Here is an 18,004-nt window from a genome sequence, read left to right as displayed (position 1 = left end):
GCGCCAAATACAACTGGTCTAGACCTTACAGTGAAATGCTTACTTTACAAGCCCTTAACCAACAATGCTTTAAGAAGTTTTAAGAAAAATAAGTGTAATAAGTAAAAAATATAAATAAAACAGCAGCAGTAAAATAACAATAGCAAGGCTATATACAGGAGGTACTGGTACAGAGTCACTGTGCAGGGGCACCGGTTAGTTGAGGTAATATGTACATGTAGATAGAGTTAAAGTGACTATGCGTAGATAATAAACAGAGTAGCAGCAGTGTAAAAGACGGGTCTAGGTAGCCCTTTGATTAGATGTTCAGGAGTCTTATGGCTTGCGGGTAGAAGCTGTTAAGAAGCCTTTTGGACCTAGACTTGGCGCTCCAGTACCGCTTGCTGTGTGGTAGCAGAGAGAACAGTCTGACTAGGGTGGCTGGAGTCTTTGACAATTTTTAGTGCCTTCCTCTGACACCACCTGGTGTAGAGGTCCTGCATGGCAGGCAGCTTAGCCCCAGTGATGTACTGGGCCGTACGCACTACCCTCTGTAGTGCCTTGCGATCGGAGGCCGAGCAGTTACCATACCAGGCGTTGATGCAACCAGTCAGGATGCTCTCGATAGTGCAGCAGTAGAACCTTTTGACGATCTGAGGACCCATGCCAAGTCTTTTCAGTCTCCTGAGGGGGAATAGGCATTGTTGTGCCCTCTTCACAACTGTGTTGGTGTGTTTAGACCATGATAGTTTGTTGTTGATGTGGACACCAAGGAACTTGACGTTCTCAACCTGCTCCACTACAGCCCCGTCGATGAGAATGGGGTCGTGCTCGGTCCTTCTTTTCCTGTAGTTCACAATCATCTCCTTTGTCTTGATTACTTTGACGGAGAGATTGTTATCCTGGCACCACACGGCCAGGTCTCTGACCTCCTCCCTATAGGCTGTCTCATCGTTGTCGATGATCAGGCCTACCGCTGTTGTCATCGGCAAACTTGATGAAGGTGTTGGAGTCGTGCCTGGCCATGCAGTCGTGAGTGAACAGGGAGTATAGGAGGGGACTGAGCACGAACCCCTGAGGGGCCCCGTGTTGAGGATCAGCGTGGCGGATGTGTTGTTACCTACCCTTACCACTTGGAGGCGGCTTGTCAGGAAGTCCAGGATCCAGTTGCAGAGGGAGGTGTTTAGTCCCAGGGTCCTTAGCTTAGTGATGAGCTTTGAGGACACTATGGTGTTGAACGCTGAGCTGTAGTCAATGAATAATATTCTCACATAGGTGTTCCTTTTGTCCAGGTGGGAAAGGGCAGTGTGGAGTGCAATAGAGATTGCATCATTTGTGGATCTGTTGGGGCGGTATGCAAATTGGAGTGGGTCTAGGGTTTCTGGGATAATGGTGTTGTGAGCTGTGACTAGCCGTTCAAAGCACTTCATGGCTACAGATGTGAGTGCTACGGGTCGGTAGTCATTTAGGCAGGTTACTTTAATGTTCTTGGGCACAGGGACTATGGTGGTCTGCTTGAAACATGTTGGTATTTCAGTCAGGGACAGGTTGAAAATGTCAGTGAAGACACTTGCCAGTTGGTCCGCGCAGGCTCGGAGTATACGTCCTGGTAATCCGTCTGGCCCTGCGGCCTTGTGAATGTTGACCTGTTTAAAGGTCTTACTCATATCAGCTACGGAGAGCGTGATCACAGTCGTCCGGAACAGCTGATGCTCTCATGCATGTTTCAGTGTTTGCCTCGAAGCGAGCATAGAAGTTATTTAGCTCGTCTGGTAGGCTTGTGTCACTGGGCAGCTCGCGCCGCCTTTGTAGTCTGTAATAGTTTGCAAGACCTGCCACATCCGACGAGCTTCAGAGCCCGTGTAGTACGATTCAACCTTAGTCCTGTATTGATGCTTTGCCTGTTTGATGGTTCGTCGGAGGGCATAGCGGGATTTCTTATAAGATTCTGGGTCCCGCTCCTTGAAAGCGGCAGCTCTACCCTTTAGCTAAGTGTGGATGTTACCTGTAATCCTTGGCTTCTGGTTGGGGTATGTACGTACGGTCACTGTGGGGACGACGTCATCAATGCACTTATTGATGAAGCCAGTGACAGATGTGGTGTACTCCTCGATTCCATCCCATCGGAAGAATCCCGGAACATGTTCGTCTGTGCTAGCAAAACAGTCCTGTAGCTTAGCATCTGCTTCATCTGACCACTTTCTTATTGACCAAGTCACTGGTGCTTCCTGCTTTAGTTTTTGCTTGTAAGCCGGAATCAGGAGGATAGAATTATGGTCAGATTTGCCAAATAGAGGGCGAGGGAAAGCTTTGTGTGTGTCGTTGTGTGGAGTAAAGGTTGTCTAAAGTTTTTCCCTCTGGTTGAACATTTAACATGCTGATAGAAATGAGGTAAAACGGATTAAAGTTTCCCTGCATTAAAGTCCCCGGCCACTAGGAGCGCCGCCTCTGGATGAGCGTGTTCCTGTTTGCTTACAGCCCATCGAGTGCGGTATTAGTGCCAGCATCGGTTTGTGGTGGTAAATAGACAGCTACGAAGAATATAGATGATAAACTCTCTTGGTAAATAGTGTGGTCTACAGCTTATCATGAGATACTCTACTTCAGACGAGCAAAACCGAGACTTCTTTAGATTTCGTGCACCAGCTGTTTGCAAATATACATAGACCGCCACGCCTTGTCTTACCAGAGGCCGCTGTTCTGTCCTGCCGAAAAAGCTTAAAACCCGCCAGTTGTATGATATTCATGTCGTCATTCAGCGAAACATAAGATATTAATTACTGTTTTTAATGTCCCGTTGGTAGGAAATACTTGATTTTATTTTATTTTCCATTGATTGTACTTTGGCTAATAGGAATAATGGTAAAGGGAGATTACCCGCTCGTCATCGGATCCTTACAAGGCACCCGAACCTTCGTCCCTGATGTTTCTTTCTTCTGCGAATGACAAGGGCCTTGTCGGGGTCTGAAGTAAATTCTTCCCATCAGATTTGTTAAAGAAAAAGTATTCGATATCTAGAATCTCTTTTCATTAGACACGGCTGCAGAAACATTATGTGGAAAAAAACATGCACAATTGGTTAGGGGATCGTGAAACGGCAGCCATCGATGTTGTCGTCTGGTATTATAGCTGGTTTGTGTTCATGTGTTTGTATTTTATTATGGATCCCCATTAGCTACTGCCAAGGCAGCAGCTACTTTTCCTGGTGTCCAGCAACATTAAGGCAGTTATAGAATTTAAAACATTATGACACATGTGCACAGACACCCGCCCCATGACATGTGAGTGTATTGATGTGGTCTCTACAGGACAGCCAGGTGGCTCATGAGGTCCTGTACAAGACGAAGACTGCAGAGAATGGCCAGCAGGACCACAAGGCCCAGCTGGAGGAGATTGCTCTGGCCCTGGGGTGAGTGGAGACACAACTCAATAGTAAAACATGTGTATAAAGACAGATGACATGCTGAAGGATAATACCACATCGGAAGTTTAATGTATTTGGCTAAGGTGTATGTAAACTCAGTTTTTCACAATTCCTGACATTTAATCCTAGTGAAATGTCAGAATAATAGCGGAGAGAATGAATTATTTCAGCTTTTATTTCTTTCATCACATTCCCAGTGGGTCAGAAGTTTACATAAACTCAATTAGTATTTGGTAGCATTTTGTTTAACTTGGGTCAAATGTTTCGGGTAGCCTTCCACAAGCTTCCCACAATAAGTTGGGTGAATTTTGGCCCATTCCTCCTGACAGAGCTGGTGTAACAGTCAGGTTTGTAGGCGTCCTTGCTCGCACACGCTTTTTCAGTTCTCCAAACACAACGATGGTCATTATGGCCTAGCAGTTCTATTTTGGTTTCATCAGACCAGAGGACATTTCTCCAAAAAGTATGATCTTTGTCCCCATGTGCAGTTGCAAACCATAGTCTGGCTTTTCTATGGTGGTTTTGGAGCAGTGGCTTCTTCCTTGCTGAGCAGCCTTTCAGGTTATGTCGATATAGGACTTGTTTTACTGTGGATATAGATACCTTTGTACCTGTTTCCTCCATTTTCAAGGTCCTTTGCTGCTGTTCTGGGGATTGATTTGCACTGTTCGCACCAAAGTACGTTCATCTCTAGGAGACAGAACGCATCTCCTTCCTGAGCGGTATGACGGCTGCGTGGTCCCATGGTGTTTATACTTGCGTACTTGTGGCAGACCAGGGGGTTTGGTCAAGACGTTTACACAGATCAGACATGGACAGAGTGTGATTAGTTCGGTTTCAAGGGTGTTTATTAAATAATAAATCAAAAAGAATAGGATAGGTCTCCCCCATGACACCCTCTCCAGGATACCGTCTTCTGGGCTCCGGGTCTTGCTGTATCCTGTCGGGCACAAAAACTGAACTCCCTCCTCATACCTCTGCAACTGTCCCCAACTATACGCGAGTCCTTTCTCTCCTTTGTGTGCTGCCCTTCTGGCAGCTTTATGGGTCTTGCACAGCTGGTGAGCAATCAGTCCTTGATTACTCACCAGATCCCAATCAACCCCAATTAGTCCTGGCCGGAGAGTCCGTCGAGACCTGGCACGTCCAGCAGATGGAGCCATCGCCTCGTGATGTATACTCCGTCTGTCACCAGGCCTCGACGAGTCTCCCCCTGGTGGCTGACCTGCTGTACGCCACAGTACTATTGTTTGAGATGAACGTGGTACCTTCAGGCGTTTGGAAATTGCTCCCAAGGATGAACCAGACAAATTTTTTTCTGAGGTCTTGGCTGTTTTCTTTTGATTTTCCCATGATGTCATGCAAAGAGGCACTGAGTTTGAAGGTAGGCCTTGAAATACATCCACAGGTACACCTCCAATTGACTCAAATTATGTCAATTAGCCTATCGGAAGCTTCTAAAGCCATGACATAATTTTCTGGAATTTTCCAAGCTGTTTAAAAGGACAGTCAACTTAGTGTATGTAAACTTCTGACCCACTGGAATTGTGATACAGTGAATTATAAGTGAAATAATCTGTCTGTAAACAATTGTTGGAAAAATGACTTGTGCCATGCACAAAGTAGATGTCCTAACCGACTTGCCAAAACTATAGTTTGTTAACAAGAAATTTGTGGAGTGGTTGAAAAACTAGTTTTAATAACTCACTCCAACCTAAGTGTATGTAAACTTCCGACTTCAACTCTATGATCTTAATCCTCTCTGTTTCTCTCTCTGTTTCGCCTCTCTCTCTCCGTCTTTCTCCCCGTCTCTAGTGAGGTGTCGAATGGCTCCAGCGGTCTAGGGCAGGACGGCGGTGTGGGCGGAGCCATGCTGTCACTGACCACTAAGGCGTCATCGCTTAGCCTGTGTTCTGAGCCAGGACCCGGGGGCTCCGATCTGCAGAAGAACGGTGTGGTCCATTCCTGCTCCTAGACCATACACACTGCGACACACACTGCGACACACACTCACACTCAGAGCCTTTGTTCTAAAGCATGCACACACATACTGGTTTTATTTAGAAGATGAGCAGTATCTGCCGTGATATGAATTTTCTTTCTTTTTGTTCTGTGAATGAGCATTTTTTTTTTTCATGACTTTCATCGCCTGGAAACCATTTGATGACATTTTATTTCTCTTGTTTTTTTTTTTTACTGGGATTATAAAACAAGACTCTCAAAGTAGATCTGTCAAAAAAAGCAAATGATGATGATAATTGTTCAAAGAAGGCTATCCCTCCTACATAGATATCACATACCAAGACACGTAGTGGATCGAAGGGTGGAGTATTTCTCAATTCTCCCCCTCTATTTTTGTGCCCATTACCAGGGTAAGCAACTTGCAGGGACCTAAATACCCCCAAAGATGGTTTTAAGGCTGTGAAATGTAAACGTTCTATTTCGTAACCAATTTAGTATCGAATCCTAACTCAAGTTATGGTCGTTTTGGTCTTATGTACTACATAGCTATCAAAAGTCTTGGTGTTTTACGACGTAGTTATGTCAGCTGTCATAAGTATCATGTAAGTGTCTGTTTATAATGCATTAGGCAAGTCAGTTAAGAACATTAAGAACAAATTCTTATTTACAATGACAGCCTAGGAACAGTGGGTTAACTGCCTTGTTCAGGGGCAGAATGACCGATTTTTACCTCGTCAGCTCTGGGATTCGATCTAGCAACCTTTCGGTTAATGGCCCAACGCTCTAACCACTAGGCTACCTGCTGCCCCGGTATGACACGTTGTTTCTTTCTGATACCTTTGACAGCTAACTAACGGTTAGTCAGTGTAGTATCCGTTCTGTTGGCGTTCAGTAATAAAGGTGTAACCGCTAGTGTTCAGGAATACGCCACCCCCAGAATCGTAAAACGTGGTTGACCAGATGGGGGGGGAGTGAAAACGTTCCACCAACGCTCAGTCAACCCTCAGAGCCAAACAAGACCATGTCGCTTCAAGCCGCATGCAGTTTTTAACCCGCCATGAGAAGTCTGATTTTATTAGTGCATTTTATGAATACATCATATGTCTGTTTCATACTTGAAAAGCAGTATCTTATTAACCAAAGCATTCTGTTTTAAAGATTGCAAAATGTATCTTTTTGATAATAAGCTTTTCTCATGTTTTCTATAAGGGAACATACTATGTGCTTCTCGTGGGATGTGGTGTGACTTGCTGCGGAAATGTCTTGTTTGTACTTTGATGGGCTGGAATTCAATAGAACTTGCAGTGCGGAAATGCAAATTCCAGGGAGTGTAACAAAACATTAATTTTCACATTGCAGGAAGATCATTTTCCATGATGCAAGAGAGATTGAATCCCCTCCTAGTGTGAATTTAATCATATGGGGTGATTGGTGTTTTTGTTCCTCGTCTTCCTCAGAGCTCCTTATCTGGTCATTGAAAAGGCCTCCCCATTGGGATTATCTTGTCATTGGTTCTCCTTAACTTCTATGAAGTTGCGTTCCCTTGTTTTTTTGCTTGCGTAAATTGCGATTAAGGGGGTGTGGCCTGCCTGAACGCTAGTCTGTAATTGGAGGGGAAGTAAAATGGTTTAATATGCAAATATTTGGTCCTCTTGTTCTTAATACGTGTGTGTAAAAGGTGTCTGTAGTCTGCCAAACAGTCCTTTCAATGGTTTGTGCGTCAATGTCAACAGTTAAAGAGTAGCGAAGTGTCTTAAATAATTGTCATTTACAGGCTTAAAAAAAAAGTCCTCCTATCCCTTTTTTGTTTTTATCCGCGTACTATTAGTTCATTTTAGAACAAGTCTGTATCAAGACACATATTCAGGGTATCTTAGTGGATTCAAAACCCAGAACCTTGGGCCACACATGTGAGGCTTAAAGCAAGCAGCCAGAGTGTCTTGCCCCTCAAAAAGCCTCTACTCAGTCTTGACCTTTTTAATGATATTTTTCACTATATTGTTTTCTGGTGCTATTATTATTGTAAGCTATAAAAACAAAGAGTTGCACACTCCATATGTATAACCTCACAGTAATTTATTGGGTAAAAAAAACATGTTTCAGCATCACTGTGCCTTTCAGTGTTTTTTTTTGTTTTTTTTACCCAATAAATTACTGGGAGGTAAAACGAATGGAGTGTGCGACTCTTTGTTTTTATAGCGTACAGTTTATTTACCGTTAGTCAAAACCTCTTACACTAAATAATGTTCTCTGGGTGTGTGCCAGCTCATGCTTTTTATTATTAGCATTATTACTTTATTACTGATGTTCCTGTCATGGTAATTGTTTATCGCTGATGCTCGTTAAGGAGCTCTCTGCCTTTTGTAAACAATCATCATGATTGGTCATTGAAAAAAGGCTGCGCTGAAATGCAAAGAGGTGGATCCCAGTGCTCAAACGGTTAAGAATACACGGAATGTAGGTGACGATCGGGTTTCATAATTTGGGTTCAGGGAAAAACGGTCAGCTTCTTGTCAGTGTAGATGGGTGTTGAGGGCCAGGGTCAGTTATAGGGTGTTTGTTTTTTTTCAACCACACTTCATGCCTCTTGGGCTACTCTTTGCTATATTTTATTGTTTAGGTAAACAACTCACTTATACATATGAGTATGTATACATACATTAATATACTAAGCACTGTTAACGTGCCACCTCTTATTCTACTCGCTCAGCATTTATATTAAATGATCTCTACTTAGAATCAGCTAAATGTTTTATTTTATTTCTCCACTGGTTGCCAACAGACTTTATCCTTTCCCAGTTGAAGGACTTCTGTGCGCATTGACGTGTGTTCACTTAATTTTTTTGTGTTCAAACAAAGATAAGTTCTCTACTGAAATATGCTTCCGAAAGAAGACACATTTAATGACGAAAATTTACAACAACAAAAAAAATGTTTTTGTGTGTGTTAGGTTGTACTGTAGAAAATGTACACTGTCTTTTTTTTCAAAGTAAAGTGTGCTGTACTGGGTGACGGTGTGGAAATATTAGAAATGTGTTGGGGTTTTGTCTTTTTTTAAGAGGTAATCCGGGTAAGCCTTTAATTTAGTCAAAGGCTTGCTTCATATTCTCAAGGAATACTCCTAGGCCATTCATTCCAACAGTATGAGGTCATTTGGAAGCACCCTAACCAAATTGAAAGCAATCTTAATTGGCACACTCATTTTGTCACCACCATCACTAATCACATGACCGGCAGAGACACATGTTTTGTCATACTTAGAACAAAAAATGTGTTTCTGCTGGGGAAAATGTAATTGACTAGTTGGATTTGTTTTTATTTCTTCCTGACGTTGTGAAATCACTTACTTCCAAGTCTTACAGTGATCTATGTAACGCATCCCAAGGCGAAGTATCATGTTGTCCATCCACAGGGAAACTGTCAAACTTGGCGTCACACTCATCCACACACAGGTTTTCATTTGTTTCAGAATAGTCATGAAAATGTGCTTACTCTTAAGTCCCTCCAGCCGTGAGCCTTCAAGATAGAGTTCACTTCAAATTTGTCTAATGATTTTAGATATCAAAAGTGGTCTGTTGACTTGAGGCCACATTCCATGCCATCTGTTGTGAAGATCCAGCTATAAGCCTCAATCCCCAAATCAATGGCAAAGATGGACCTGGACATAATTCAGTGCCTATCATTTCCACTCATTTTGGGTTTAAGCCATATAGTTTATATATATATATATATATCAAGTGGTTTATTCAAGGTCACGTCCCAAACCGTGTGTGTGTGTGTAATGTTTTGGGACGTGACCTTGAATAAACGTTAAACCACTTGAGATCTAAAATGTGCAACAAACTTTGATTTTGGAGTAAACTGTCCCTTTCTTAAAGCCTATAGGTGAGTAGAATTAACAATTATATGGTTTCTATGGGAATAGCAATGACGTTCATGTCAGTCTCATGCTTTCATTTGTTTCTGAGTGAAACTGCTGCCTACACCTCCTTCACACAGCCATTGAACTCTTTCCCCAAACCACAGAACTCTTACTGCTGTTTTGGGCTCACATTTTAATTCCTAACTTTTGGGGAAAAGTCAATGGCTGTTTTTATATGATTAATCCCTTGTAAAATATCTCTTAAATTAAGGTACAGTTTTAATTTCAGCAAGAAAATACGTTTTTATATGTATTATACTCCATTAAGGAATGTTTAGAATTATCTTCCTCCAATGTGGATGTAGCCATTATTACACCATTTTATGACTTTGTAAGAGAATTCACTATGTGAAAATTGGTTTGCATTTTTGTATAATACAATCTGCTTTTTTTGTTTGATAGGAGAGGGAGGTCAAACTGGAAGTTTTTAAGAGAGAAATGAACCTGTGAAATTGAGATAATCTTTTTTTTTTTTTTATATGTACAACAGTGATTCTATGCTGAGGGGATGGATTAAATGATATTGCTAACTCTGTTATTGGCGTCTTGTTTTACTTTTCCATGGGGAAATGAGTGAACATCTTTGAGTGCAAGTATTAACATGCATAACACCACATTCTTTTTATCTGGCCATGCCAGTTAGCCCACACATCTTTATCCACCCCAAACTGGAGGACAGAGATGAATTCTGCCCACCACCAACTCAAGGGATCAAAACAGAATTTGAGAGAGGATTAAGGAGTATCAACCAACTCTGTGGCTCTCCCTTTGGCAAATGCTCAAGGGGAGACATGACTAATAAGTAGGTATGCCAGGATACGCACAGGGCAGGTGTGAAATTATGATGCAATGTTACACGGGACGGGATAGGCGTTACGGCCACATTGATGGCGTGTGTAATGTTGCACAGCGGAGAGTCGAGTGGAGACATGTTTAGTCAGTTGTCCTGATGAGCCCTTCCCAGCTAGTGGAGGGTATACACCATATCAATAAAGCCGATTGAACAGAGAATGTTTAGCTTAATGTTGATAAGCTTTATTTCTCCACGTTTTAGGCGCAGCAACGTGCGAATGTCCCAAAATGCGTTCTTAAGTGCTAATGGTTTCAAGGACAAATATCCGTTAGAAATTTAGAAAGAGGGCTGATCTAAAGATGCAAAAACTATCATGGGTTGCTAATATGATTTTGGCTACAGGCTACTTTGAAGCAAGGTAAGAAGCGCTTCATAATATGAAGTAAAACGTTCAGGTTTCAAAATATTAAGGAACAGGAAAAATACAGCGATCCTATTACAGGCTGAACGTCTTCTGGTAGATGGAAAGGCTTTCCCAAAAAGCCTAATTAAATGTTAACTAGTTACAAAGTAGTGTATGCTTATCTGGTAGAATGATATGATTATTTGCATCAATCCCGTGGCCATTTGCTTTGCAAACTCCAACTCGTGTGCTCCAGAAACACCTATAACCAAACAGCAGTGCTTGGTGTATGCACACTTGAATTAAAGGGTAATAGTAGTTCTACAGTAGTGTAGTTCTACACAAAAAAATCTAAATGTCTTAAAAGTGGTCTCCAGATGTGGTGCTTTAAAACATCTTTTTTTTTTGTGTGACTAAGAATGAAAACCTGTGAATTTCTGACTCAGTTGACAGCCTTTTATCTGTTTCAATAGTATGGCTACTATTAGCTTACTGCACAGTACAGCTTGAGTTGGCCTGACTGAAAGACGATATGGTTTTTATAATTCTTGGTAATTCAAAGTGTATGTCACTGTTTCTCATATAATGTTTTACACACATTTGGGACATTTTTGGCAAAATTAGAGTATACCCACTTCTCCAGGCACCACTTTGCCACTGCTGGCTGGCTAGCTGGCAACAACAACGTGGCGCTATTTAAAACTTATTTAAAAGAAGGCGATCTTTTTTTCGATGGGCGAGGGAGAAATAACTTGTAGTATTGGTCACTTGTAGTATTGGTCGACGTGGAGACGGCCAAAAACTACAGTTCCTTGGCGTACACATCTCAGAGGAGCTGAAATGGTCAAACCACACGGACACCATGGTGAAGGCACGACAGCGACTGTTCAACCTTCGAGAGCATACCGTCGGGCTGCATCCCAGCGTGGTACAGCAACTCCGCTGACCGCAAGGCTCTACAGCGGGTAGTATGCTCAGCCGACCGCCCCATTGGGTGCACACTGCCTACCCCCCGGGACACCTACACCACCAGCTGTCGCAGGAAGGCCATGAAAATCATCAGGGACCCGAGCTATGGGTCCCTTCATCTGTCAGTAAATTTAATTGTTGAATCATGTTTTGTCATGATTATGACTCATTTCAAGTAACTATCTGCAGGTTTAAAGAAACATTCAATATACTTTACATAGAAACACAAATAAAAGCATGTAGATAGAAAGATGTGTGTGTCATGTATGCTAGAATGAAGGCTTAAAAACAGCTGCATATGCATATTAGCTGATACATATGGCATAGCATACACATATAGGATACCTTGCACTTCAGTCTTCTTTAAAAACTATTGTACAATGTGCTCTGCAATGAGATAACCAGAGTTTGTTTGCAACTTTACTTGTTGCATCTATGTTTTTGTTCAGTGTAGGTGGTTTAAATTACTAACTTACAAACTAACCTAAACAGTTGACAGTGCCAACATCTTGACAATCCATTCAGTATTCTACTAACTATGACTGAGTGTGAGACGTTTTCCATAATGTATGTTTCATGCATATACATTCAAACAAAGAACACCATCACAGTGTTTCACCTTTTATTGAATATGGAGACAAATGGCAAAGTTGTCTTGGGCAGTATTTTCAGAAATTATTCATACCCCTTGACATATTCCACATTTTGTTGTGTTACAGCCTGAATTAAAAATGTATTAAATATATAAACTCGGCAAAAAAAGAAACGTCCTCTCACTGTCAACTGCGTTTATTTTCAGCAAACTTAACATGTGTAAATATCTGTATGAACATAACAAGATTGAACAACTGAGACATAAACTGAACAAGTTCCACAGACATGTGACTAACAGAAATGGAATAATGTGTCCCTGAACAAAGGGGGGGTCAAAATCAAAAGCAACAGTCAGTATCTGGTGTGGCCACCAGCTGCATTAAGTACTGCAGTGCATCTCCTCCTCATGGACTGCACCAGATTTGCCAGTTCTTGCTGTGAGATGTTACCCCGCTCTTCTACCAAGGCACCTGCAAGTTCCCGGACATTTTTGGGGGGAATGGCCCTAGCCCTCACCCTCCGATCCAACAGGTCCCAGATGTGATCAATGGGATTGAGATCCGGGCTCCTCGCTGGCCATAGCAGAACATTGACATTCCTGTCTTGCAGGAAATTACGCATAGAACGAGCAGTATGGCTGGTGGCATTGTCATGCTGGAGGGTCATGTCAGGATGAGCCTGCAGGAAGGGTACCACATGAGGGAGGAGGATGTCTTCCCTCTAATGCACAGCGTTGAGATTGCTTGCAATGACAACAAGCTCAGTCCGATGATGCTGTGACACACCACCCCAGACCATGACGGACCCTCCACCTCCAAATCGATCCCGCTCCAGAGTACAAGCCTCGGTGTAATGCTCATTCCTTCGACGATAAACGCGAATCCGACCATCACCCCGCGACTCGTCAGTGAAGAACACTTTTTACCAGTCCTGTCTGGTCCAGCGACGGTGGGTTTGTGCCCATAGGCGACGTTGTTGCCGGTAATGTCTGGTGAGGACCTGCCTTACAACAGGCCTACAAGCCCTCAGTCCAGCCTCTCTCGGCCTATTGCGGACAGTCTGACCACTGATGGAGGGATTGTGTGTTCCTGGTGTAACTCGGGCAGTAGTCGTTGCCATCCTGTACCTGTCCCCCAGGTGTGATGTTCGGATGTACCAATCCTGTGCAGGTGTTGTTACACGTGGTCTGCCACTGCGAGGACGATCAGCTGTACGTCTTGTCTCCCACTAGCGCTGTCTTAGGCGTGTCACAGTACGGACATTGCAATTTATTGTTGTTGATCCATCCTCAGTTCTCATATCACAACCATAAAGGGATACTTCGGGATTTTGCCAATGAGGCCCTTCATCTACTTCCCCAGAATCAGATAAACTTGCGGATTCTATTTTTATGTCTCTGTGTCCAGTATGAATGAAGTTAGAGCTAGTTTTGTGAGTCAAAGCTAACTGGCGTTAGCACAATGACTGGAAGTCTATGGGTATCTGCTAACATGCAATGCCAAAAGCCTGGGCCTCTGATGGAGACTCTAGAACTCTTATCAATGCATGCTTCAGTATTCCCTTCTCTCTAAGAGCATTTGTGTGCTCAGGCCCCATAGGCCTATCAACATTTCCCCACGCTGGTCACCAATGTAGCTGACCAATGTAGAGAGAGATGTTTACATCTTAGTCTTATCCAGAGCGACTCACAAGAGGAACACAGACAGATTTTTTTAACTAGTCACTTCGGAGATTCAAACCAGCAACTTTTCGGTTCAGGCCCAATGCTCTTAGCCACTAGGCCACTAGGCCACCGGCCACCCTGTCAAGACCGAGTTAGACAAAACCCACAAAGAAAAGACAACAGGCAAATGCATATGCAGTGTCAATGTCTAAGTAGTGAAGGCAGGGTAGTTTAAACTGCAGGACTTGGTGAATAGATCTTGAGAGACAAAAGTGAGAGACAATAATGAATAAAAATGCTCAAACAAGCATGTGTATCCGTAGTGGGTGTTCTTCCACTCTAAAATACACTGGTCTGTAAAACAAAATTTATAAAAGAAAAGAGAACAGGCAAGGTTAGGGCTAGTTCAAACTGCAGTAGGATGGTTCTCCTCACAGGTGAATGAATCGGCCCATGCTTGGTGAATAGCACTTGGTTGATTTCTGGGAGCAGGACACAGGAGAGCTGAATAGATCATGTGAGAAAAAAGTTAGAGACAAGAAGGAATAAAATAAATCATCACAGCAAAGGAATGTATTTTGTGAGTTAGAAAATGTACATCCTGACAGCTCTGTAATCATCCTACTCCAACTATTGCCAGGGATAATGTGGAATTTCTTATTTGTCAGTATGAATGAAATTAGTCGGTCTTGCTTTGATTACTATCGATTTTTGTAGTCTTAAATTATTACTTGGAATAAACTGAAAGCTAAAACTCCTCCTGGAATGACATGCTAGCTAGTGATAAAGGCAAGCTATCTAGTCCTGCTAACTTGCAGCATATTTACTTGTTTTAACTACACTGAACAAAAATATAAACGCAACATGTAAAGTGTTGGTCCTATGTTTCAAATAACAGATCCCAGAAATGTTCCATACGCACAAAAAGCTTCTTTCTATTACATTTTATGCACAAATTAGTTTACATCCTTGTTAGTGACCATTTATCCCTTGCCGAGATAATCCATCCACTTGAAATGTGTGGCATATCAAGAAGCTGATTAAACAGCATGATCATTACGCAGGTGCACCTTGTGCTGGGGACAATAAAAGGCCACTCTAAAATCTGCAGTTTTGTCATACAATGCCATAGAGGTCTCAATTGGTATGCTGACTATAGAAATGTCCACCAGAGCTGTTTCCAGAGAATTTAATGTTGATTTCTCTACCATAAGTCATTTTAGAGAATTTGGCAGTACGTCCAGTCGGCCTCACAACCGCAGACCACATCTGAACAACACTTTTCTGTGTTTGACTAGAGCTTACCTTCGACCTTAGTGATCAAGTTGCAGGACAAGTCGAGCCACCAGGACGCCTGATGCAGATCTGTGGGTTTGCACAACCGAAGAAGTTCTGCACAAACTGTCAGAAACTGTCTCGGGAAAACATATTTACATGCTCGTCGTCCTCACCAGGGTGTTGACCTGACTGCAGTTCAGCATCGTAATCGACTTCAGTGGGCAAATGCTCACCTTGGATGGCCACTGGGACACTGGAGAAGTGTGGTTTTCACGGATGAATCCCTGTTTCAACTGTATGGCATCATGTGGGCGAGCGGTTTGCTGATGTCAGTGTTGTAAGACAGAGTGCCTATGGTATGGGCAGGCATAAGCTACGGACAATGAAATAATTGCACTTTATCGTTGCCGATTTGAATGCACAGAGTTACTGTGACGAGATCCTGAGGCCCACTGTCGTGCCATTCATCCGCCGCCATCACCTCATGTTTCAGCATGATAATGTACAGCCCCATGTCGCAAGGATCTGTACACAATTCCTGGATGCTGAAAATGTCCCAGTTCTTCCATGGCCTGCATACTCACAATTGATCATGATTGGGATGCTCTGGGTCGACGTGTACTACAGTGTGTCCAGTTCCCGCCAATATCCAGCAACTTCACACAGCCATTGAAGAGGAGTGGGACAACATTCCACAATCAGCAGCCTGATCAACTCTATGCAATGGAGATGTGTCGCGCTGCATGAGGCAAATGGTGGTCACACCAGATACTGACTGGTTTTCCGATCCACGCCCCTACCTTTTTTAAGGTATATGTGATAAACAGATGCATATCTTTACTCCCAGTCATATGAAATCCATAGATTAGGGCCTATTTTATTCATTTAAATTGACAGATTTCCTTGTATGAACTGTAAATCAGTAAAAATCTTTGAAAATGTTGCATGTTGCGTTTATATTTTTTGTTCAGTGTAGCTCGCTAGCTAACTCTTCTCCTTCTTCGTCTTCTTTGGTGGTCGGCAAACAAATATTATAGGTGCATGCCGCCACCTACTGTATTGGCTGTGTATCAGCCTACAATTCTGAAGTATGAATTCATTACACTTTGTGAAAAACTTGCCCTACCAACTAACCCTACACCCATTAAATCCTGCCCACTATTCCACTCCTTTGGCCCTCTCTGATCCTACTCAAGGCCAGCAGCCTGGGAGAACAGGACAGTATCATTCAAAACATCTTGTAACTCTTCTGCAGTAAACTCTCGTACACCCAAGTACTTCTCTCCAGCTGCCACCACAACATATATCCTCTGTGATTTACATTCCATTCCTGCCGTACAAATGACAACCAAGGCCATGAATGCCAAAAAAAGAACCTTACTGAAGACTCTCTATTGGCTTCGACCTACTCACATGGATCGTCTTAGGATCCCTCACCCTGGACCCATCTTCCTCTACTATTCTCTTCACTGCCTCAGCATACGACACCTTGTACATGTAACAGTATAACTTTACGTTGTCCCCTCACCCCGACACGGGCGCGAACCAGGGACCCTCTGCACACATCAACAACGGTCGCCCACGAAGCATCGTTACCCATCGCTCCACAAAGGCCACGGCCCTTGCAGAGCAAGGGGCAACACTACTTCTAGGTTTCAGAGCAAGTGACGTAACTGATTAAAACGCTACTAGCGCGTACCCGCTAACTAGCTAGCCATTTCACATCCGTTACATACACTACTCTAATCCTCGCAACCTCAACCTTTATCTCATTGGACACCTCTTTATCTCAGTGGGCACCTCTGATATCCAGCACCATGGGTAGCCCTACAGTTTACATACACAACTTCTTCTACCGATACTACACATTCCTTTGTCTCATGTCCTCCTGTACACTTCTCACATCTAGGAATCTCCCTCCTACACACTGCTGCCACATGATCATAAGCTTGACACCTAAAACACTGTAATGGGTTCAGGACAAATGCTCTCACGGGATAACTAACACGTCCTAACTTGACTTTATCTGGCAATGGCTCTGCATCAGAACTCAGTAATACAGATAGTATTTTCTCTGTTTCACCAAATGGCGGGCGTCACAGACACTGGCAAATATCAACTTCAGTTGATCATCCTCAACACTTATCGCCACTCCAGTTTTTCACTACTTTCAACGGCGCCCTGCTCCGGAAAGGAAAACAAGTTACAGGTCTTGTCCCCAGTCACGTGGTGTGGAGCGCACGCTCCCTCTGGATGGCAGAAACGCAAAAAAATCAACACAATTCCATTTCGAGTCACTTTCACTGACACAGCATTCCCTAACCTCTTCTCCACCCAACCTGACGCCACAGATGGATCAGCTAGAATGCAAGGATCCATTCTCTCCAAAAATCTCACTCCCACTGGACCAAAATCACCTCATCAGGATGAGGCTCAAACTCGGCGGTCTTCACAGCAGTTAATTCATCCTCCCTCTCATCATGTTCAATTTCCTTCTTAAGCACTCCATATTTACTCTTAATATGTTCCACTTTCTTCCTTTTTTTCATTGCTCGCCTTCTTACCAACCGCTGTGTGTTCCACTGACTCCATCTCCAAATCTGACAACCATTCGGGTGTACCCGCCATCTTGTCCCTCACCTTCTTCCTCCCTTCCATCCAGCCCACCACCTACCTGTGCATGTGACTTTATAAACTCTCTAAATTTAAATCACCATCTGGAATCTGGATACCACGGTGACATGCAAAATTAGCTAACGTAACAACAAGCCAGAGTGAATGACCAATTCCTGCTGTATGCAAGGAAAGAGGAAGGGAGGAGGAGTTGAAGCCCCTCTGAACTTGTGTTATAGATTCGCACTGTTGCTTCCCACTGCTGGGCAGCAGTTGCTTCACCGGGCAGCTAGCTGTATCACATGCTGTTGGCGGTGGCTAATGTGGCCAATTTGTTCCATACTCAATTATAGTTTGAGTAGGATAGCAGCATACACGAGAAATAACTTGTAATATTGGTAGTA

General features: G+C 43.1%; 1 protein-coding gene and 1 long non-coding RNA gene across 2 annotated transcripts in view; one reads left to right on the top strand and one right to left on the bottom strand.

Moving 5' to 3' along the window:
• LOC139550998 (roquin-1-like) overlaps nt 1-9,825 on the top strand; it is a 34,856-nt gene extending 25,031 nt beyond the window's left edge. Inside the window, exons 19-20 of the mRNA XM_071362328.1 lie at nt 3,288-3,388; nt 5,219-9,825. Of these exons, the coding sequence (XP_071218429.1) occupies nt 3,288-3,388; nt 5,219-5,378 (261 nt within the window). The 3' untranslated portion in view covers nt 5,379-9,825. The remainder of the gene's footprint in view (nt 1-3,287; nt 3,389-5,218) is intronic.
• Nucleotides 9,826-12,059: 2,234 nt separating this feature from the next.
• LOC139550997 (uncharacterized) lies at nt 12,060-17,986 on the bottom strand. Its single transcript, XR_011670174.1, has 2 exons — nt 15,015-17,986; nt 12,060-14,213 (listed from the first exon to the last, which is right to left on the bottom strand). It is a non-coding gene; the product is annotated as an uncharacterized lncRNA (long non-coding RNA).
• Nucleotides 17,987-18,004: the final 18 nt, after the last annotated feature.

Source organism: Salvelinus alpinus, chromosome 23 (genome assembly GCF_045679555.1).
Source record: "Salvelinus alpinus chromosome 23, SLU_Salpinus.1, whole genome shotgun sequence".
NCBI classification, from domain to species: Eukaryota; Metazoa; Chordata; class Actinopteri; order Salmoniformes; family Salmonidae; genus Salvelinus; species Salvelinus alpinus.
This window is presented reverse-complemented; position numbering and strand designations above follow the sequence as displayed.